A 23,174-nucleotide genomic window follows, 5' to 3' on the forward strand; every position below is an offset into this window, starting at 1 on the left:
TGAAGTGCTCCTTTTTCGCCGCATCAGACGCTGACAAGCCACTGTCCAAACGTCCTTATTTTACGAGTTCAGAATGAGAACGGGCTGGTATTTATATTATTAAGATGACAACTACAAGAAGTCATAATTGATATATGTGAATAGTGATCAAAGTGATAAATGAGATGAATTGATGAGATTTGAAGGCGAGAAAAGTCGAGCAGAAAACAGTCAGTCAGCATGTGAGCAGCTGGTGGACGGTCCCTTGTTTCTGAGGATCATCAGCAGAGAGAGTCCACAGCAGTACACCAGACTCTTCACTATCAGCTGGGTGTACAGCAGACAGAACAACTTCACCCTGCACTGGGACTGGAAGGACACTGAGACACAGACAACACACACACACACACACACACACACACACACACACACACACACACACACACACACACACACACACACACACACACACACACACACACACACACACAGTTTCAGTATGTTCTACTATATACATTTCATCAGAACATCTTCAGATTTTCATCAGTATAACTTGGACTTTTCCAGATGGGACAACCAGCTTCAAATAGAAACGGGGGTCGGCTACAATTTGAAATAAAATGTCAAAGGCCCCTATTAAAAACAAACACGTCAGGGCCCCACCAAGCTTTTCAGTTATGGAGCCAGGACAGTGACTTTAAGTGTTGGCATTGAAAACAAAATCTGAAGTGCAAAAGGAAACATAGTTATTAAAGGAGAGTCAGCAGGTGATCTTACAGTCAGCTTCCTCCAGAGCTAGCTGGTCTGGTGGATCTCTCTCTGGAGGACAGGAGGCTGCTGGAGCTGGAACCTCTGAAACAGAAAAGCAGTGAAATGTTTGGAGTTGCAGTGACAAATGTCAGTCATCTACTCCTCTGCTCTCTTTGACAGCATCTCCACATGAAGCTGAATCACTGCTGAACACAGTCACCAAGCCTTCATCACTGTCAGCTCTGTGCGTTGCTATGGTTGTTGTACAAAAAGCAACAGTTTGCAAGGCTGCTGTAGAGATGCCGACTTTTTCAAGAAGCTGGTTGAAGGAATGAAAGAGGGAGGCTGTGTTCACATAATCCAACAAGTCCACCACCGCTGGAACAAAAATCATATTTTGCACAGCTGCATGTTAACAGAGTATTAGTGGAATATTGTCTTTTTCAGAATAAGAGATAAAAACTAATTATTATAATTAAGTGCATTTAAACGTAGTCGGTACTGAAAACAGTCACCAAGCCTTCATTACCTTGTTCTGTTTGGGCCTCCACTGTCCCCCCCTCATGTAGGACGTCACAGCGGTATTTATATGTGCTGTTCTCTTTCTGATGGATCAGCAAGATGGAGGCGGTGTGTCCTGACTCTCTGATCTCCAGCTGCTCTATATCATCAGAGGACAGCTCCTCCAGAGGACCAGTCTCATTACGTCTTTTCCAGGAGAACTGGACCAGAGGAGGAAACATAGCTGAGGCCAGACACAGCAGGGAGCTCTTCCCCTCCAGGTGGGCTCTGGATGCTGCTGGGTACACGCTCACCACGGGCTTCACTACCGGCTCATCTGAAGTTTGACAGCAGCAACAAGCAGCACAGACACACATTCACACAGTCACCAGCAGCTTCCAGCACTGCATTCAGTCTGATCCTGGAAACTACATGGACTCTGATCACTAAACTACTCATCAATACAGCACAAAGTTCACTACATCTACTGGATTCACCTTCATATGGAACACACACATCATCTCATGTCAGCACGGGTTATATGGGGACTAAAGACAGTTATGGATTAATGTAAAAAAGTCTATTCCCTATTATTATTATTACTAACATAATATAGTGATTTGATATAGTGACATTTTCCTTCATAAAATGGACAATTTCTTTCTATACTATAATAAATAACATTTACTTTCACATTTAATACTTGAGTAATTATGAATTATTACAATCTATATAACATATTTCAATATATTGAAACTACACAATTCATAAAAAATGTCATAATTTTTAACAACAATGTTAATATTTATAAAAAACTACAATAAAATGTTCAACAATAAGTGTTGCCCCATGGCCCGGGGCAAGTAAAACGCCCCGTCAGGCAACTAAATATAACAAATACAAAAAAGAATAAATAATTCATATTTTAAATGTATGCGGTCAAATAGAGATAGAAATCACTGTTCTCTCTCTGGTAAGTTAAGTAATTGTAATTAGAATTTTTTTTTAAATAACAGCCTCCACTTTCAGAATGAACTTTAACTCATCTATGACTCTGTTCATGATGTGTTTATGCATTTTATATAAAGATCAAATATAACAATTTATTTGAGGCTTTGTCCTTATTTGGTAACCACTAATGAAAAACTATTCATATAGGAGCCAATAAAGATTGACATCGAACGAGTAGAAATAATTTTTACGTAAAAAAAATAAAATTGTCCCATTAAACTGTGAATGATTTTTATTCAACAGATTCTCACTCCCATCTCGTAAAATACAGACTCTTGGTCAGGAGCCTTTGGCGTTGTTATTGACGATAAAAGTCTCCTTTAGCGTCAGATCTAAACGTTCTTTATCTAAACAGTGCTGGGTCGGGACTATGCGGCCCATTTTTGACTCAGTTAGTTTTAGGAAAAGATGGGGGGGCTTACGTTTCCATGACACGCGGACAAGAACGGGACGGTTGGGTTTAGGAAACGTGACACGCGGACCCGATCCCCGGTCTCCTGGGTGAAGGTCCTGTGTTGTTTGACCCATCCACCCCCAACCAACCTCCCTATGCAGATTTTGGGGCTTTCATACTACTCTCTACCGGTGCTCTCTCTTAATGCTAAGTCATATTCAAGCGCTCCATGTAGCTGCTGCTCTCCCTGGAGCTCTACAAACACGCTGAGGTGGTTTTAGCGCGTCTCTTCAGACGCTGACAGACACTGTCCAAACCTCCTTATTTTACCAGTTCAGAGTGAGAACGGGTTGTTTTTATGATATATCAAATTTAAATAAAAACTGCATCATAATAAACAGACTATCTTAATCGTCCTGATTGTAAATTAACATATAATAATTATAAAATGTTCCTTCACACAAAGGAAAAGTGTTGTACAGTTAACTTAAATATTAAAATAAATTACATATTTATCTTTTCATAAAATACAATTATCATTTTAATTACTACAATAGGCTGCATATAACATATATATTTACCACCTTATATTTTACTCTAATTGCTTAAGAAATAAATCAATATATCAGTAATTTCATGTTTTTTTTTACCTTTTATACACAAACACAATAAAATGTTCAGATTATGTTGATCATCAAATACTATTTATATTGAAAATATGCTGAGATACATATAAATAGGTTTGTGCTGTTATATATAATCTTGTATCATATATAGAAATATATAAATAATTATGCATAATTTTAAATTTATATTATATTTAGTATTTTTTTTTTTTTTTATATAAAAATTTTTTTTAAAAAAAAAAAAAAAAACCAAAAAAAAAAAAAAAAAAAATTTTAAAAATAATTAATTTATTAATTATCCTAAACAATATAATTAAAGTTATACTCTTTACAAAATACATTTACTGACATATATTAGATTATGTTTAACATCATATATTATGTTATTGCTGATTAACTGAGAGGATCAAATACTGTATGTTTCTAACATTTCATCAAACTTTTTCTATAAATCAGATTAATCTCCTGCAGAAATAAAGAATAACTGGAGTTGTGCAGTGAGATTTAAACATGTTTTCAGGAACTATGAACCTTTTTTATGTAACAATAGCTGCATGGCTGCAAGAATTCTCTTCTAATGATGAAAAAACTAACATGTGAAGCCTGAAGCAGCAGAAACTCATTAAAACACATTTAAAACTTGATCAATAAAACAACTGAAGGAAATAAATGTTTATTCTTACCTGATACAATCAGTTTAGTTCCAGAGCCAAAGATGTAGTACCACCAACTGGTCTCCCACAGTGAAACTGAGTGATACAAAAACCCTTACTGCTGTTGAATGTGTCTGCTGAGGTGAACCAGTCCAAATTATTAACCAGTATCATATTCCAGCTCCATGATGTGTTTCTCTAATCTTCATATTAACATGACTGTCTCTTCTTTTATGTCTGTATGTATGCTGTACTAGTGTCATATAATATAAAACAAGTGGAGCAGTGTGATTGATGACCTTAGTTTATTTTGTATAATTGTTATTGATCGATTTTTGCCTTAAAACTCTGATATTGTTTGCTGTGGATTTAATTTATTATATTTTGCTGTGGACAATTTATCTTTTCCCTCTTTCACGAACTGCAACAACAAACACTAATTGACCCACCTGTAGAACCCCGTTCACATCAGCGATCTGATTGGCCAGCTGATCAGACCACTCCCTATAAAAGGAGGCTAGACCTCTTACTGAGGGGGACAATGCTCTGGACGGATGGACCGGCCGTGTGCTGCAGCGGCCTGGCTTGCTGATCTTCTTCTCCCTCGGTGTTGCTGCTGACTGGATCTCCTGTACCCTGGTGGAGCTGAATCCCAGACTCTGCAGTGAAGTGGTCCTTTTCTCCCACACTGATGCGTGGGTATGTTTTAGCATTTGAGCTAAAGGAGTCGTTTTTACTAGTTGTTCATTCCTGTGAAGGTGCCAGATCCTGGGGCCGACGGCAGAGCAGCAGACACGGCAGTACTGTTGATGAGCCCACTTGAAGTAGAGGAAAGGAAAGTTGTCATTCTAGTCACCCGAGACTGGTTTAAAGTTGCCGGGCTACGAGCAGGCTACCCATTGATTTTACATTTCTCCACTGACAGAAGCAGAGCGGCACCACAGAAATCCTGGTTCTGGATCTCTGGATTGGAATCGGCCATGGACGTCGTTTTAGGGGGCCGCAGTTACCCCAAAATGTTCTTAACTCCCCTAAATAATAAAGCAAAATTCGATTTATCCTCCTTGATATTTAGACGCAACATAAACTATATATATATATATCAGCTACTAAAAAAATAGCCGAAAAGTCCGAAGTTAGACAGAAGTACAGGAGTCAGGGAAAAGTTAGGACAATTCCAAGGCCCCATGACTGACAGGGGCCCCAACAAATGGGTAAAAACTAATATAAAATTATTAAACCATCATTCAGTGTGTGTGTATATATTTAAAATAATATAATTATTGATCTTTTTGTTTTACTTGTTTTTGGCGGTGAAAGTTAAATATCCCCATTGACCAAAAGGTAAATATCCATATTGACCGACCACCCCTTGTATCTGCATGAAATGGTTTGGTCCTGCCTTAGCGCACTCAGTCTACTGCAGTCAGTAGATGCGCCACAACTGTAACCGTGACCACAATGTTGCCAAGTAACGTTAAATCAAAATCTGGTTTTCAGAAAAGGAAAGAGAGGAAAGACAAAGGAAAGGGTGTCAAACTGTAACCCAGTTTTTCACCAAGAGAGGTGGGTAGCCTGTAGTCTGTGAGTGGTATTAACCTGTTGGCTTAATGTCCATAGTGGAATAAGCTAGCTAGCTACAGGCTAGTGCTAGCCTACATTTAATCACCATTTAATCAGTGCAGGGAAACGTTTAGCAAGATGTTCATATTAAATCATTGTCCCTGCCCCTTTTAGCAGCCTTAACAACAGATGAGTCAGCAGCAGCCCAGTCTCCCCCTAACTGAGCCCCTCCCTGTCCCAGTGAAGAAGGTCAGCAACATTGGGTTCAATGACATGCCTGTTAGCATCATTGCAGGGAGTCTGTGGGGATTTCTGTCTTTCCTGCTCTATTTACAATTACAAAAAGAAAATTAAATATTTATTAATGACAGAAAATCAAACAATAATAACAATTAATTAATCTGTTTTGTAGCACTATAATAACCCTGGTGTGGAAATTTCATTTTACATGTCTACTTTATTTTCTTGTTGGCATATATGTGCAACTAAGTTAAAAAATCTGCTGTTTTCATTGTTTTGAGAAGGATGATTTAATTTATTTTGATTGAAAAGTTAATATATAATTAAGTTTGTCCGTTTTTTTTTTTTAAATCTTTCATTAATTATTAATAAAATAATAATTTAGAGAATTTTCCATTTTGTAATTTTACAATAACGATACATTGAGACTGTAAAAGATGGCCTTCAGCACATTATGGTTGCTTTTAATCTTGCATCAAATAGTGAACTACATACTAGACTTGCATGCATGTACAAATCACCAGCAGTAAATATTGTGCTAGTACTAGTATTGAACTACAAGAAGCAAGACAGTTTCAAGCCTTTAATGAGAGTTATGTAAAGCTTTTGATGGGACAGTTAGGTCCTAGAGATGTGGTGACAACAGCTGTGCAGAGGGAGCCCAATTTGATTTTTTTTATTTATTTTTTTTTTTGTCATGGAGCCCAAAATTCCTGGCGGCGCCCCTGCACCGCACCGTCTCGTTGCATTGGTGTGAACTAGCAGCTTTCAGAGCGTTGCAGAGCGGAGCGTTGGGAGTAACTGGGGGATTCATCTCCTCGCTACTCTTTGGTCTGAACTCGCTATGCTTACCTTTTTAGCTACGTTTTCTTGAGGTAAAGGAAAGGGGATATTTTGATTTGCTATGGAAAACTAAAGTCTAGCTAGAGTGAACGAGGGAAATACAAGAAATGGTTAACTTAGCAAGCTAATCACAACTCTTTATTCATTGCCAATAATATAGCCTTCAATTCATGGAGCAGATGAGATGGATATTGGAAGATATTTCAGCAGAGAGAGAGAAGCAGGAGATTGGCAGAGCAGTTGATCCTGATTGAGGTCAGTAGTGGTCTATAGGTCTAAGGATTGTTTTGTAAGAATAAGCATTTGTTGGCAGGCCTAGGCACTATGCATAGCCTAAATTAAATTATTTCATTATATTTATTATATATGCTAGCCATATTCTAACCAATTTAACTTTCTTCATTCATTGGCTTTGATAAATTAAATACATATGTAGATGTTGCCTAAGGCTAGGCTTAAGATGAGGACATGCCCACAGATACACATGTGAAAATAAAATGAAAGCAATCCTACATACAGTATATACAGTAATCATTACTCCAAATCTTTTGTTCCTTCCGCCATCAGGTTATTGTATTTAGACAGTAGCCACTTTAAATAGGATCCGTATCAATAGCTTACATGATAAAGTATGCAGTGATGCCTATTATGCCTATTTTTTTCTTTTCTATTTGTCATATTTGTTTAACTTACCAGCTTATTAGCTGTCTGGCCTCTGTTTGTCAGTTTTTGGACATTTTGGATTTTGTCTCATGTGACCAATTTGCATTTCGAAGTCATGAAATTAGCATCAGTTTTTTTATCTTAAAGGATAAGACAGAAGGAACAGAGTAGAAATTGAAGAAAAGGATATGTCTGTCACTTTTCACTGTTAACATCTGTTTAAGTGTAGCTCTAATACAGTAACAAAAGATTGACAATGAGCAAATGCAAGTTACAAATACCCTGGGGCAACCCCTGTCTTTCAATCCTAGTGACGTCCCTGGACTCGGCTATTCAAAGCCCCGCTGAAGCAGATATTCTGTGCCCCGCGCGGAGAAACGGAGCTGACTCCAGGCTGGACTGGACTTGGTTGTTGTTTCACCCTGGGACAGAATATTGGACAATCCATGGTTCTATTGTCTCCCCTGGTTTTTGAGGAGATTGTGATTTTAATGTCAGTTTAAACTTAACTTTTAAAATATTAAAATGGCTGGGAGTCTAAATCTTAATTTATTTAAAATTAACAGACTTCCAATCCGTTACACTAGCTGTTGTGGATCGTTGGTTCAGACGTTCATGTTCCTCAGAGGATGAATCCTACTGACTTTGATAAGTTTTTATCCAGTAACATCATCAGCTCACATTTTTATATTTAGTCCATTACTATAAATTTATAATGTTTGTGTGTTGCAGTGTAGTTACTGACAACACACCCTTCAGGAAGGCCACAACCAAGGTATTCACCAAATCAAAACCACACTCTAGAGATCTACGACCGCACCCCACCTGAGGATTAGTTAAAGTAAATTAAGATGTATTCACAAATTAACTATTATTGATTAAACCAATACTAAGGGAGTCTGGAGGTCTGGCCAAATAGAACAAAAGAAGGGAAGAAGCCTGAGCCAACCCACCAAGGGCTGTCAGACCCAGAACCCCCACCCCCAAACTAAAAAGTAGTAACTAACTAACAGAAACAAAGCCATGAAAACTAGACTACCAGAGGTCCGTTCCAGGAAGGAGGTTTAACAAACTCTGAGTGTAACCCTGATCTCTGAGTTGATTTACCCTGAGATGGAAACTCTGAGTTTTCGGTTCCAGAACAGCTGATTTGAGTTGGTTCAATCAACTCGGAGTAGGTTGACTCAGGGTTAGGCGCGTGCACATAAGGCAGCATGAATGGAGCCGTGATTCTACGATTCACCATGGTAACAACCACAAACAAACAGGTCGGTTGAAATACTCATGGGAACATACAGCAAGTTTGAACCATAGACAATATATTATTAATATTAAGAGTCTATGGTTTGAACATGCATTTCGTTAAAACAGCAAGACAGCGGCTGCTGCTGCAAAGAGAGAGAATTGGTGTGGGAGAAAATTGCTGCTCGAGTCACTGCGTACGCATTAACAGTGTATTAATTTCATATTTAATCAGTTAACTTATAATATTAGGCTACTGGTGAAAACTGGAATTTTAGGCTACACCTATAATTTTATTCAGGTGCAATCCTGCGGGCGAAAAAGTAAACTATACTATTCCCATTCTGAGGCTGCAGCACCATTATCATTAACAGAATTATAAGTATAATCATGTATTTCTTTTTAATGGCTCTCACTGGTTTGTGTCCAGGGAACACGTTTAAAAAACGTTTCAGAGCGATCACACTTTTCTGACAGCTCTACATACAGTGGCTTTACTATTACAGTATGATCCGCTGCTGTTAGAAAGAAAACGTAATGCGACACAAAGAATCTGCTGGGATGTTAAAGCCTGTCCACGATGTTGAACTAGTGGAAGGATAAGGTATCTACATATCTAATAGACTGATAAAAAATACCTCTCAAATCGGTTATGTGGAAATGAAGAAACATCTAGTCGGGACTCAATATCATCTCCCGAGGTAAACTCTCTTAATTAATACAGCTTTTTCATCAACGCGATCGTCGACAAAAGGACATGACATGTTTGAGAAAAAAAACATTTTATAGTCTGCCTAACATAAACCAATACGTTTTCTTATTCATGCAGATAACAAACTGCATTAAAATGCGCCTGATACAGACTGAATGAATGAGACCTTCATTCTCAAAGCAAAGAAACCCAAAAGAAGAGAAGAGAAACCAACGGTGATCAGCTGCTTCAGTCTCAGAGACAGATTTCTGTCTCCCAGCCTCTCTTATATCCAGGGGAGGGGCCCCCCTCAATCAGAAATCAGGAACACCTGAGATGAACAGAGGAAAAAGAGAGCAGGGAGGGGAGCGCCTAACATCCATTACTATACATTTATAATGTCTGTGTGTTGTAATGTAGTCTTGTTGTTATCTGAAGTAGAAAGAGTTGTGATCCTCCTACTTTTTATATAATAGCTGAACTTAAGGTCAGAAATATTAAAGCTGAAATTAATGTTATTGGATGAAAAGGTTTGTTGCAATTTAATCATTAATTCAAAGTGATTTCAGTGTTTGGATGGATAGATATATATATATATATATATATATATATATATATATATATATATATATATATATATATATAGGGTTTGACATTAATATAATTATTGTTTTAAAAACCTTAAAATATCTTCAATCCATATTCTATCACATGTCAGACATTTCTCTGTTGATTAACGGTTTATAAGAGATCTTAAAATGTGTATAAATATTAGGATTTATTACAGACTTTATTCCTGCAGCAGGTCAAATCAGAGGATTTTAATCTTTAAATGTTGAAGCTGGTTTTTGGTTTCATCATTTTGCTAATTTTCTCTCAATGATTGTAATCAGGAACTGCCTTTTTTATTTTTTATTTTTTTTAAATCACATGTGTTACGACCTGATGTCTAGGGGTTAAACGGATGCAACATAACAGGTGCCCCCACCCCCCAAACAGGACAAAGAATTCAAAGTAGCAGTTTCTATTTATTTTGGAGATGAGGCCCCAACACAACAAACAAAACAATTCTAAAGGCAAACTAAACCCAAAACAAGTAAAGAAAAGAAAAAGCTCTAACCTAAGCTTCTGATCACAAAACAGGAGAAGAATAAAAAAAGGACTTCTCACTCCTACCAGACTGCTACTAGCAACATAAGACATTGAAAAATGTCTTCACAACTAACACAAAGTGGCTGAAGGATAACAAATCAAAGAACTCAAAACTGAAGGCTGTTAACACAACTCACAACCACTTGGACCACAAGACTCAGGTTACACAGGCACATGTTGGGAATGGCAGAGCGAAGAGAGGGGCACAGGTCCTGTCTGATGAGGCTTAAGATGGCTGCTGTCCTCCCGGCGACCAATCAGGAGACAGCTATCAGCTCTGCTGGACCAATCCGGTGGTCACACCTGTTCTTCGTTACCTGTCTACCCTCAGGAGAACAACTGATAGTGCAGGGCCAAACAAATTACAAAATATGACCTCAGGGTCATAACACATGTACATACATTTGTATGTTTTGTATGTTACATTGTATTATTAATGTAATTATTTGAATAGTTTTCAGTTTCAGATCTTTTATTATTGTTTCTCTGTGTTGTTAAGAAAAGAAACTTCAGCTCAGTTCAGTGTGTTTGTGACCAGTGTTAGACAACTTACTCAGGAAGTGGAATCAGTTACTTGTTAGTTATTACTGCTTAAAAAAAATATTACCTTACATATTACATATCAAAACTAATTAGTTATTGTACTTGTTATATTACTATATTACTTTCTAACTGGATTAATAACTAATATAATTACTGTTTTGGAAATTGTAATCCCTTACACTACTCCTTACTGGGGAAAGTATCCTAATAATATAACAGTAATAGATTACTTAGTAATGTGTTACTGCCCAACACTGTTAGTGACTCTGGCTGAGATGGAGGTGAAATATGTGAACCTGGGCTGTGGTTTACTGATCTCTTCCTGTCACAAACACTGTTTGACATCTGTTCATCTGGAGGTTTTTGTTCAGGCTGCAGGGAGCATTTCTCACTGTGGGGATCATCTTTATAACAGGAGCAGTAGTAGGTGGCTGAATGATCGAGTTTAACCTTCTGGATCTGCAACTCACAGCCGTCCTCTTCATTCACAGCTGAGAAATCATCTTTCTGAGGATGATTGTATCTCTCCTTCTCTATGACACCATTATCCCTCCTAATATACAGAATCCTTGTGAATGTTTCTGTGTCTTTCTTCTGGTACCAGAATACATAAGGTAGGTCACACTGCTCAGTGCCTCGACAGTTGAAGGAGACGTATCCACCAACTCTCCTGGTCAATGTTAAATCATCCTGAATCAGCTGTGTTGCCATGGCAGCCAGCGCTGTAGAGGAACAGACAGGTAGATGAAGATGAGTGTGAGCCAGTGTTTGTTAAAGGTGGAGTTTGTTGGCTCCTGATTGGCTGGAAACACTCACCTGAACACAGACAGCACAGAGCAGCAGCTGGGAGGAAAAGCATTTAGTTCAGTGGTGTTTCCTCTGGTGAACCTGGGGAGAAGTGGCGCTCTGATGCAGCTGAGGCCAAACAAGGACGAACTGTGAGATCAGACGAGGGCCACGTGGTTTCTAACAGCTCCTCACATCTCCCATCAGCCCCTGCAGCAGACAGATAAGGCTGCTGTCTGACAACAGGCCTTTTTTCACTGCAGATATTTTGACTTCATTTGCCATAGAAGGAAAAGCACAAGTGTAAGATGAACGATGGCTCTGTTCTGTTCAAGTGTTCCCGTAAACCATGATGGTGAGACAGCCAACAGGAACAATACAGGACCCTCAAACTGAAGCAGCTAAATGGAATTCAGCAATTTATTATTCACAGTTGTAACATGTCAAAATGTGTTATGTATAATAATAACAATAATAAGAAGGATTGGACAAAGACAAAAAAAATGCACACAAAAAGGTTAAAGCAATAAAATAAATTATTAAAATAAAGAGCAATATAAAATAAATATATAACATGGAGAGAATGTCGAATTAAAGTTAGTCTACACATTTTGTGTTTTAAGAAGGGATTTAAAAGAGTTTACTGATTCTGCGAGCTTTGTCTCCTTAAGGCTGATTTATGCTTTTATCGACGGCGTACTCCCGCAGACCCCTCTGCGTAGGCAACGCAGGGACTGTGATTGGCCAACTGGTCCTGTGTGTTGATGGTCAGTATTTCAAGCAGCCTACTGTGGGGAGTAGCAACATGCTAGTTCCCTGACGTAAGCTTTGCAAATGAACTAGATATATTTTCTGGTTACAGTAACTAGGTCAATGGATTTTACTGTGTCTATTTCTCGATACTTTTTACAAATTCTAAGCAAGAAAAGGCCAAACAAATAAGATTAATATTTTAGCACAACAGTCCATGGGGTTTACCATTCTGAGTACCGTTTCATTGGTGAGCGACACAGACACAGGCGACATGCCACACACCTCACCTAGCGTTATGGCAGTAAAATGCACCGTGATGCAAAGCAACCCCGACGCAGAACTCTGAAAGGGTCACCGGCGCCCTAAGGACCCCTAGGAGCGCGGCGGTGCTACCGGTGTGGAGTTGATGCAGAAGCATAATACAGCCTTTAGGCAGGTCGTTCCCAATCGAGGGGTCCTGAAGGTCCAAAGGTCACGTTTAGATTCAAGCCTCGAATTTGGAGGCTGCAAGGGCGACCTGAGGATCTCAGACTGCAAACTGGCTCTTATAGGGTCAACATCTCCGCTGTATAGCTTGGAGCCAGACCCAGACGAGCTTTAAAAATGATCAGTTAAATCTTAAAATCAATTCTAAATCAAAGAGGAAGCAAGATTTTAGTGATGTGTTGTCTGTAAAGGTACGTTTTTGTCACATTCACGTAGTGAAATTCATTCTCAGCATTTAACACATCCCTCAAGGGAGCAGTGGGCTGCCAATCACAGTGCCCGAGGACCAACTGCAGATCTGAGCCAGTGCCTTAATCAAGGGCACTGAATGGAGAACCTAGTATATGTTTTTGATGGTGGGGGAAACCGGAGCACCCGGAGGAAACCCATGCAAACATGGGGAGAACATGCAAACTCCACACAGAAAGGTTTGTGGATTCAAACCTAGAACCTTCTTGCTGTGAGGCCACAGTGCTAACCATTGGGCTACCATGCTGCCCTTGTTATAACCAGTAAGCTTTGATGTGTAATAAAAAATGTCTTTCTATAGTCTGACCTATAATATTAGTATATTCTTGGTATAATTAAATATTTAAAACAGTTTAAAGCTGGTTTACAATTTCAGAATTTTAACTGAAGTTGTTTTTAACTTCCCTTTGATACATCACAGCTTTTACACAATTAATAAAATATATTATGAAGTACCATCTCCCCCAACAAACAGCAACTTCTTTGCTTATTTAATGCTTTCAGAAAATGTTTTCTCCTTTAAATTCCTTTAAATAGAATAACAAGTCAAACCAAAGCAGACAAATGTCAGTCTCTTTCTTTAAGAAACTTAAGAAACAGTTATGACACATTTAATATTATTTTACGGGATGTTTGTGCTGTTTAAATGCTATAACTCTGAACAGTTTGATCATTGTCACCATGAAGAACTGTTGGAAGAATGACATCATATTGCAGCTGTATCAGCAGACAAACATGTCTGACATCACATGTCTCTTTCTGCTCTTAGATCGCTGTCACAACAATAAATCAGCTCTTCCAACATGGCCGTGGGACACATTTCAAACTAAACTTTATCTCACGGTGGGTTTCTGTGTTTGCTGTCGGTGCTGACAGTAACCACCAAAGAGAAAGAGTGTCACCCTGTGGTTAGTCAGAGAAGTGCGAGGGTATCCAGGTGATGCTGATGATGATGGTCGCCGCGACGACATGATGATGCTCTTACCTCTTTTTTTACTTTTTACTGGCAAAGAAAAATCAGTGACATCCCGTGGATAAAGAAACACACAACAGTCAATGACAAGTATTACTGGTATAATTGTTGTTCTATTAGTTAAATTCAAATACTATTTCTACTGCAGCTGATACAATACAGTACATTCTACTCTCACAAATATTACCCGGAACTTGTACTAGCTCTGATAAAAGTAGTTGAAGTTCTCAGAGACTGAACCTTTTGTCTGTTCCTCAATCTGGGGGAAGACCAGAGACTGGAATGATTAATGAAGGTTTTATTGTGACGTTAGCAGGACAGGTTGAAACAGTGTGTTGTTGTAGACACTAGAGCGCAGCAGTGTGAAGGTTTTATTCTTCAGAGCAGCAGCACAGAATGGACCTTTTTCACAGCAGACATGTTGACTTGTCATAGTAGGAAAAGCACAGCTGAAATTGATAACCTTAACAATGGTTCAATTCCATCAAGTGTCCCAGTAAGATATTTCAGTGAGTCAGCATGCACAATACCAGGACCTCTCCTAAGTGGAATGCAGCCATCATTAATAGTTTTGAATACACCTGTGCTTTTCCTACTATGACATGTCAACATGTATGCTGTGAAAATGTCTATATGTCATTGTGTACTGCATAGGTTATGTGGAAAAGGTATATATCTACACAAGCACTGAAATATATACTGTAGTATGAGGTGATATCTACAGATTCAAAGTGCGGGCTTCAGAGTAAAAGAACTCTGGGAACAACATGAAGATTATGTATAATTAATTAATTCTTCCACAAAAGTGTCAAATATTTCTCAACCATGACAATAAATTCCCCGTAACCTAACCAAAGAACTTATTTGAACCCAAACGGGATCTTTCCCTGAAACTAACCAAGTCTTGTTGGTGCCCAACCAAACCTGAACCATAGTGGTCTCACATCATACAACAGATTCATTCTTCACAGACAAATGATGTTTCATCAGATCATAAAACACTTCTGTGTCATTTTAAAGGTCAGTTACAGAACACATATTCTGCCATTTCATTTGGAGGACTTGTTGGCCCCCTCCTCTGTCTGAATACCACCAGTTTCAGATACAGGGAGGGTTTTTACAGGCAGAAGCACAGCTGTGTTGGTTTGTCAGTGTCTCATTTTGTGGCTGACCTCAACATGGAGGAAGTTAAAAGGTAAAGTCAGAGTCAGAAACCATGTGGCCCTCGTCTGATCTCACAGCTCGTCCTTGTTTGGCCTCAGCTGCATCAGAGCGCCACTTCTCCCCAGGTTCACCAGAGGAAACACCACTGAACTAAATGCTTTTCCTCCCAGCTGCTGCTCTGTGCTGTCTGTGTTCAGGTGAGTGTTTCCAGCCAATCAGGAGCCAACAAACTCCACCTTTAACAAACACTGGCTCACACTCACCTTCATCTACCTGTCTGTTCCTCTACAGCGCTGGCTGCCATGGCAACACAGCTGATTCAGGATGATTTAACATTGTCCAGGAGAGTTGGTGGATACGTCTCCTTCAACTGTCGAGGCACTGAGCAGTGTGACCTACCTTATGTATTCTGGTACCAGAAGAGAGACACAGAAACATTCACACTGATTCTGTATATTAGGAGGGATACTGGTGTCATAGAGAAGGAGAGATACAATCATCCTCAGAAAGATGATTTCTCAGCTGTGAATATACAGAACGGCTGTAAGTTGCAGATCCAGAAGGTTAAACTCGATCATTCAGCCACCTACTACTGCTCCTGTTATAAGGATGTTCCCCACAGTGAGAAATGCTCCCTGCAGCCTGAACAAAAACCTCCAGATGAACAGATGTCAAACAGTGTTTGTGACAGGAAGAGATCAGTAAACCACAGCCCAGGTTCACATATTTCACCTCCTTCTCAGCCAGAGTCACTAACAGTGTTGGGCAGTAACGCATTACTAAGTAATCTATTACTGTTATATTATTAGGATACTTTCCACAGTAATGAGTAGTGTAAGGGATTACAATTTCCAAAACAGTAATTATATTACTTATTAATCCAGGAAGAAAGTAATATATTAATATAACAAGTACAATAACTAATTAGTTTTGATACTAATTAAAATGTTAGGTAATATTACTTTTTTAAATATTAATAACTAACAAGTAACTTCTTCCACTTCCTGAGTAAGTTGTCTAAGACTGGTCACAAACACACTGAACTGAGCTGAAGTTTCTTTTCTGAACAACACAGAGAAACAATAAAAAAGATCTAGAACAAGAAAACTATACAAATAATTAAATCAAGCCAGAAAATGCATTTCCTGCAGAAAATGCGTGTGAATGCTGAATAGCTAAATTGCTAAAGCTAAACTGGATTAATGTCTTAAATCCATAAGAAGAAAGTGAAGTAGTAAGGATAGTTGGAAAAGTATGAATGGTTTAAATTTAACATCATTAAAAAGTTGAATAACAGCACTAATGTTTAAAGACGTGGAATATTTAAAGGTGTTTTGAAAAGCTGAAGCTAAACTGAATTGTTGGCTTTAAAAGTTCAACGATGCCAAACGATGTAGAACATTGTGAGGTCTGAATTTATTTTATAACTGAAATTATGAATTAGTATGGAAGAAAAAAACATTGAACTGCATTACCTTAATAAGCTAACAGCTGAAATACATAGATAGATAGATAGATAGATAGAAAAGCTGGAAGCTAATCTACAATACAGTCAAAAGTGGAAGTTCAAATAAATTGACTAAAAAGGCTGAAAGTATAAATACTTTGTATTATTTTCAGATATATCCATGTTGCATAGAACAAAAAAGCATGACCCTAACGAGCTGAGAGGTGAATATATTGCCCGAAAAGAAGCGGGCTATATGCATGGATGAAATCACAAATTAACCTATGTGTGTGTTTGTGTGTGTGTGTGTGTGTGTGTGTGTGTGTGAGACAAAAGTGTCTGACAACATTATCGATCTCAGGATTTGACTTTTTGTCCAAAGACAGCGGTGTAGAGACAGGAACGCCACTCGAGAAAAATGCGTTCAGGATGTCTGTTGTTTCGGAGTAGGCTACAGAAACCATAGGCTCCTGTTATATAAAGGTTTGTCAGTGCCATGGCTCAATATTCAAAAGATTTCCACAATGTGGATGAGGTTGTTATAATTGGATGGCCCCCTGTATTAATTTGAACCAGAGTAGGTTCTCTATGGATGAAGAATATGCTACAGATGAAGAGCAGACGAGGGGAGAGAGAGGGGCTGCAGCTGCTCAGTGTTTCGTGCGGTCATTAGTCTATAATACATCCATGGTTTTGTGTTGTGTAAAATATTTTCAATAAAACAATCGTTCTTATTTGCTCATGTCTCACAGCCCTGTTGATAAGAGGAGGGAAATCCTCTGACGTGGTAACACAGCATTGTGTTCGAGGTATATCACTGGACACATCCAACCACAGATATCTGGCAGCAACAGGTCGCACTCCTAGAAAACATATTCTTTGGGCATATAGGGGCACAGCACCCACGGGTGCCCTCCAGCCGCTACTTCACCCTTCTCCTCCTCTCTCTCTCTTTGTCCGTAGAACGTTGTCCTCTGGCTCAAAGTGAATACAGGGGCCATCAATTATAACGACCTCATCTTAATTGTCGTTAGATAACAGGAGCCTATGATTTCTGTAGCCTACTCTGAAACAACAGACATCCTGAACACCTTTTTTCTCAGAGTTGCGTTCCCCTCTCCACACCGCTGTTTTCAGACAAAAAGTAACGTCCTGAGATCAGTATATTGTCAGATACTTTCATTAACAATCTGGGTCTGTCATTAGCAAAAAAATCACTTTTAGTGCATAAAAGCGAAACAATACGTAGCCTCGCAAGCTGCCAACCAAGCTTCACGTCACCTAATGGGGCAATTGTGCAGTCTTGCTTTTTGCACAGAAATCATAAAGCCCCGTTATCTAAATGTTTGTCAGTGCCACGCTCAATATTTAAATGGTTTCAACAATATGGATGAGGTCATATAATTGATGATCGCCTGTATTCACTTGAGCCAGAGTACAACGCTACGGACAAAGAGAGAGAGAGAGAGAGAGAGAGAGAGAGAGAGAGAGAGAGAGAGAGAGAGAGAAGAAGTGTGAAGCAGGCTGGAGGACTGTGGGCTCGATATTGGTAGTGCCCCGTGGGTGCCAGCCCCTATGTGCCTAAATAACATGTTTTCAGGAGTGGGACCTGTTGCTGCTAGATATCTGTGGTCTGAATATGTCCAGTGATATACCTCGACAATAACGCTGTGTTACTTCACTCTGAGGATTTCCTCTAATCAACAGGCTGTGAGACATGAATAAATACGGAACCATTGTTTTATTGAAATCTTTTAGATATCAAAACCATGGATGTATTATAGCCTAATGACTGCACAAAACACCGAGCAGCTGCAGCCCTCTCTCTGTAACCTATTCTTCATCCAAGACATATAGCCTACTCTGGCTACAAATTAATACAGGGGCATTCAATTATACGACCTCATCTCTTTTAAATATTGGCCATGGCACTGACAAACCTTTAGATAACAGGAGCCTATGATTTCTGTAGTCTACTCGAAACAACAGACATCCTGAGCATGCTTTTTTTCTTGAGTGGCGTTCCTCTCTCCCTCCATTCCGTCTTGGGAAAAAAATACACCTCTCGCAGGATCGATAATGTTGTCAAACACTTTTGTCACACACACACACACACACACACACACACAGGGCCTATCTTGCACTCCAGCGCACTTATTGCCTTTGTACACCCGCCATGTATCATTCCTATTTTTGCCCGACTGACACAGCGGACTTTTCCCTCTCCACAGACGTTGCGGTCAATTAGGGAATGTATTTGCTGCTGGGGTCGGTTCAGCGAAAAGAGGAGGTGTGTTCAGGCGTAACGTTACTGTCCCTGTTCTAGCAGTTTCAAGAAACAATTCCGCCATTGACCAGGAAAAACCTGGTCTAAAGTCATGGCCTAGTCTAAAATCAGTGGCTGAGTAATCAGTGGCTAGTCTAAATAGTCAGTAGCGTTATTCAGATGCTATTTTAGGGGCGATAGCTTGGCCATAATGTGGCGTGTGTCACAAGTATCACTTCTCTCATCTAAATGGATGCAGCAGTTCCCATTTTGCAAACCATACATAATTACAAAGGAAAATATTACTGAAAATGCGCTTCAGGTGTTTGGATAGATCAGGAGGCACTCTACAGTGCAGTCCTCAAAAGTCCCAGCATTCTTTGTGGCTTGTTGTGTTTTACACAGATTTCCATGAATTATGGATGTGTTGATGACATAAATGAGGAAATTGGAGGACTTAAGGAGACGTGATGTTGAACTACGGCCGGGATCTGGTCCGGAGTATGTGAAATGGCTCATTCGGTGGAGGGGGTGGACAGAAGATGGAGTGGGGGAGGAGGAAGGGGCACAACAGAGAAGGGGTGGTGTCGTTTGGGGGCCCAGCTCCCATAGCTGCAACATCACTCTCAGACTTGGAGAGAGATGCACCCGGAGAGCCAGCAACATCGTCCACCGGACAAGCCGGCATTTGTTACCTTTGCGCGGGCCAGGCAAATTCGCCCATCATAATAGCAATCCGCCAGGAACAATACTGCTCTTAAAGGGAATGTGAGGTGACGGCTCTGATTGGTTATTTTTCACGTTAAACCACACCTAGCTACTTCAGACCAACCCATTTAAGATTGAGTCCAGGCGCAAAGAGTCATTTATCGCCGGTATCATAGCAACAGCCCCAGAGATCCGCCCACAAAGCTACTACGTTTGGATTCGTTTCACACTAGCGTTTCAAGATCGTCTTAAAATAGGGCCCACAGTGTCATTTGTGATTTCATCCATGGTCATGCTTGTTTGTTCTATGCAATGGATATGTCTGATAATAATACAAAGTATTAATACTTTCAGCCTTTTTAGTCAATTTATTTGAACTTCCACTTTTGACAGTATAACAGATTAGCTTCCAGCTTACGATCAATGTATTTCAGTTCTTACCCTATTAAGGTAATACAGTTCGCTTCCAATTGACAATTTCGTACATTTCAACTTCCAAGTTTTTTCAGCAGTGCAGTGCAATGCATTTGAGATTTTCAAGCAATTAGTTTCATATTTCTGCATTTTCATCAATGTTTCTCACAACATTTGTAGTAAGTCTTTCCATACTTATTCATAATTTCAGACCTCACAATGTTCTACATCGTTTGGCATCGTTGGACTTTCAAGTCAACAATTCAGTTTAGCGTCAGCTTTTTAAAAAACCTTTAAATATTCCACATCTTGTATACATTAGTGCTGTTATTCAACTTTTAATGATGTTAATTAAAACCATTAATACTTTTCCAACTATCCCTCACTACCTCACCTTATTTTTACAAATTTAAGCTATTAATCCAGTTTAGCTTTAGCAATTTAGCTCTTCATCGTTCACACAATTATATCGTTCACAATACAATTATTTGTATTGTTTTCTTATTTCAGATCTTTTCTTATTGTTTCTCTGTGTTAAGAAAAGAAACTTCAGCTCAGTTCAGTGTGTTTGTGACCAGTGTTAGACAACTTACTCAGGAAGTGGAATAATATTACTTGTTAGTTATTACTACTTAAAAAGTAATATTACCTTACAAAATACTTAGTATCAAAACTATATTAGGTTGTACTTGTTATATTACTATATTACTTTCTAACTGGATTAATAACTAATATAATTACTGTTTTGGAAATTGTATCCCTTACACTACTCATTACTGGGGAAAGTATCCTAATAATATAACAGTAATAGATTACTTAGTAATGCGTTACTGCCCAACACTGTTAGTGACTCTGGCTGAGATGGAGGTGAAATATGTGAACCTGGGCTGTGGTTTACTGATCTCTTCCTGTCACAAACACTGTTTGACATCTGTTCATCTGGAGGTTTTGTTCAGGCTGCAGGGAACATTTCTCCTGTGGGAATCAGACTTCCAACAGGGCAGTAGTAGGTGGCTGAATGATCGAGGTTCAACTTTCTGGATCTGCAACTCCCAGCCGTTCTGTTTATTCACAGCTGAGAAATCATCTTTCTGAGGGATGATTGTATCTCTCCTTATCTATGTCACCATTACTCTTGCCAATAGCAAGAATCCTTGTGAATGTTTCTTTGTCCCGCTTCTGGTACCAGTATACATAACTTCCGTCACACTGCTCAGTGCCTCGACAGCGAAGGAGACGTCTCTTCCAACTCTCCTGGTCAATGTTAAATCATCCTGAATCAGCTGTGTTGTCATGGCAGCCAGCCTGTAGAGAAACAGACAGGTAGATGAAGGTGAGTGTGACCCAGTGTTTGTTAAAGGTGGAGTTTGTTGGCTACTGATTGGCTGGAAACACTCACCTGAACACAGACAGCACAGAGCAGCAGCATGGGAGGAAAAGCATTTGTTCAGTGGGTGTTTCCTCTGGTGAACCTGGGGGAGAAGTGCGCGCTCTGATGCAGCTGAGGCCAAACAAGGACGAGCTGTGAGATCAGACGAGGGCCACGTGGTTTCTGACTTTACCTTTTAACTTCCTCCATGTTGAGGTCAGCCACAAAATGAGACGACTGATTAACCAACACAGCTGTGCTTCTGCCTGTAAAAACACTTGCTGTATCTGAAACTGGTGGTATTCAGACAGAGGTGGGGGCCAACAAGTCCTCCAAATAAAATGACAGAATATGTATTTTTGTAACTGACCTTTAAAATGACACAGAAGTGTTTTATAATCTGATTAAACATAATTTGTCTGAAGAGAATTTATCTGTTTTATGATGTGTGAGACCACTAAGGTTCAGGTTTGGTTGCGGCACCAACAAGACTTGGTTAGTTTCAGGATAAGATCCTTTGGGTTCAAATAAGCTCTTTGTTTAGGTTACGGGAAGAATGAATACATGATACATAGTCTTCATGTTGTTCCAAGAGTTTTTTTACTCTGAAGCCCTCCTTTGAACCTGTAGTTATCACCTCATACTACAATATTTATTTCTAGTAGTTGTGTTAATGTACCTTTTCACGGCAGACTATGTTGACAGTCATAGTAGGAAAAGCACAGGTGTATTCAAAACTATTGATGATGGCTGCTTCCACTTAGGAAACGCCCTGGTATTGTTGCATGCTGATTCACTGAAATAGTTTACTGGGACACTTGATAGAATTGAGTCATCGTTAAGGTTATCAATTTTCAGCTGTGCTTTTCCTACTATGACAAGTCAACATGTCTGCTGTGAAAAGGTCCATTCTGTGCTGCTGCTGTGAAGAATAAAACCTTCACACTGCTGCCCTCTAGATATCTACAACAACACACTGTTTCAACCTGTCCTGCTAACGTCACAATAAAACCTTCATTAATAATTCCAGTCTCTGGTCTTCCCCAGATTGAGGAACAGACAAAGGTTGAGTCGCTGAGAACTTCAGGTTTCTATCAGAGCTAGTAGAAGTACCGGTAATATTTGCGAGTAAAAGTAGCATATTGTATCAGCTGCGGTATAAATCATATTTTAATTGAACTAATAGAACAACAATAGTAGCAGTAATACTTGTCATTGACTGTTGTGTGTTTCTTTATCCACGAGATGTCACTGATTTTTCTTTGCCGAGTAAAAACAAGAGGCAACAGCATCATCATGTCGTCATGGCGACCATCCTCATCAGCATCACCTGGATACCCTTGCGCACTTCTCTGACTAACCACAGGGTGACACTCTTTCTCTTTGGTGGTTACTGTCAGCACCGGCAGAAACACAGAAACCCACCGTGAGATCAAGTTTAGTTTGAAATGTGTCCCACGGCCATGTTGGAAGAGCTTATTTATTGTTGTGACAGCGATCTAAGAGCATAAGGAGACGTGATGTCTGACATGTTTGTCTGCTGGTACAGCTGCAATATGTTGTCATTCTTCCAACAGTTCTTCATGGTGACAATGATCAAACTGTTCAGAGTTATAGCATTTAAATAGCACAAACATCCCTTAAAATAATATTAAATGTGTCATAACTGTTTCCTTAGGCTACTTAAAGGAACAGACTAACATTTGTG

General features: G+C 39.3%; 1 protein-coding gene and 1 long non-coding RNA gene across 4 annotated transcripts; one reads left to right on the forward strand and one right to left on the reverse strand.

Annotated features, from left to right (window-relative positions):
• Positions 1-210: 210 nt before the first annotated feature.
• LOC120568522 lies at positions 211-11,886 on the reverse strand. The gene is made up of 7 exons (XM_039816095.1): positions 11,668-11,886; positions 11,063-11,573; positions 4,445-4,602; positions 3,945-4,028; positions 1,259-1,567; positions 757-831; positions 211-359 (listed from the first exon to the last, which is right to left on the reverse strand). The coding sequence occupies exons 1-7, from the start codon at positions 11,708-11,710 to the stop codon at positions 211-213; spliced, it is 1,329 nt and encodes a 442-aa protein (XP_039672029.1). The 5' UTR covers positions 11,711-11,886.
• Positions 4,504-7,588, forward strand: LOC120568340. Of its 3 annotated transcripts, XR_005640705.1 has the most exons (4): positions 5,487-5,726; positions 6,421-6,592; positions 6,721-6,815; positions 7,535-7,566. It is a non-coding gene; the product is annotated as an uncharacterized LOC120568340 (long non-coding RNA). The 3 variants fall into 3 exon arrangements; XR_005640707.1 differs by lacking the exons at positions 6,421-6,592; positions 6,721-6,815 and adding an exon at positions 4,504-4,613 and having other exon boundaries at positions 5,652-5,726; positions 7,535-7,588; XR_005640706.1 differs by lacking the exon at positions 6,421-6,592.
• Positions 11,887-23,174: the final 11,288 nt, after the last annotated feature.

The sequence above is a fragment of the Perca fluviatilis genome, chromosome 11 (genome assembly GCF_010015445.1).
Source record: "Perca fluviatilis chromosome 11, GENO_Pfluv_1.0, whole genome shotgun sequence".
NCBI classification, from domain to species: Eukaryota; Metazoa; Chordata; class Actinopteri; order Perciformes; family Percidae; genus Perca; species Perca fluviatilis.

Excerpts from the sequence above, each read along its gene's own strand:
- LOC120568522 (XM_039816095.1), bottom strand. The coding sequence starts at position 11,710 with ATGCTTTTCCTCCCAGCTGCTGCTCTGTGCTGTCTGTGTTCAG. Across the intron at positions 4,029-4,444 it reads CCAGAGCATTGTCCCCCTCA|GGTTTTTGTATCACTCAGTT; the intron begins GTAAGAGGTCTA and ends AACAGCAGTAAG. Across the intron at positions 1,568-3,944 it reads AACTAAACTGATTGTATCAG|ATGAGCCGGTAGTGAAGCCC; the intron begins GTAAGAATAAAC and ends GTCAAACTTCAG.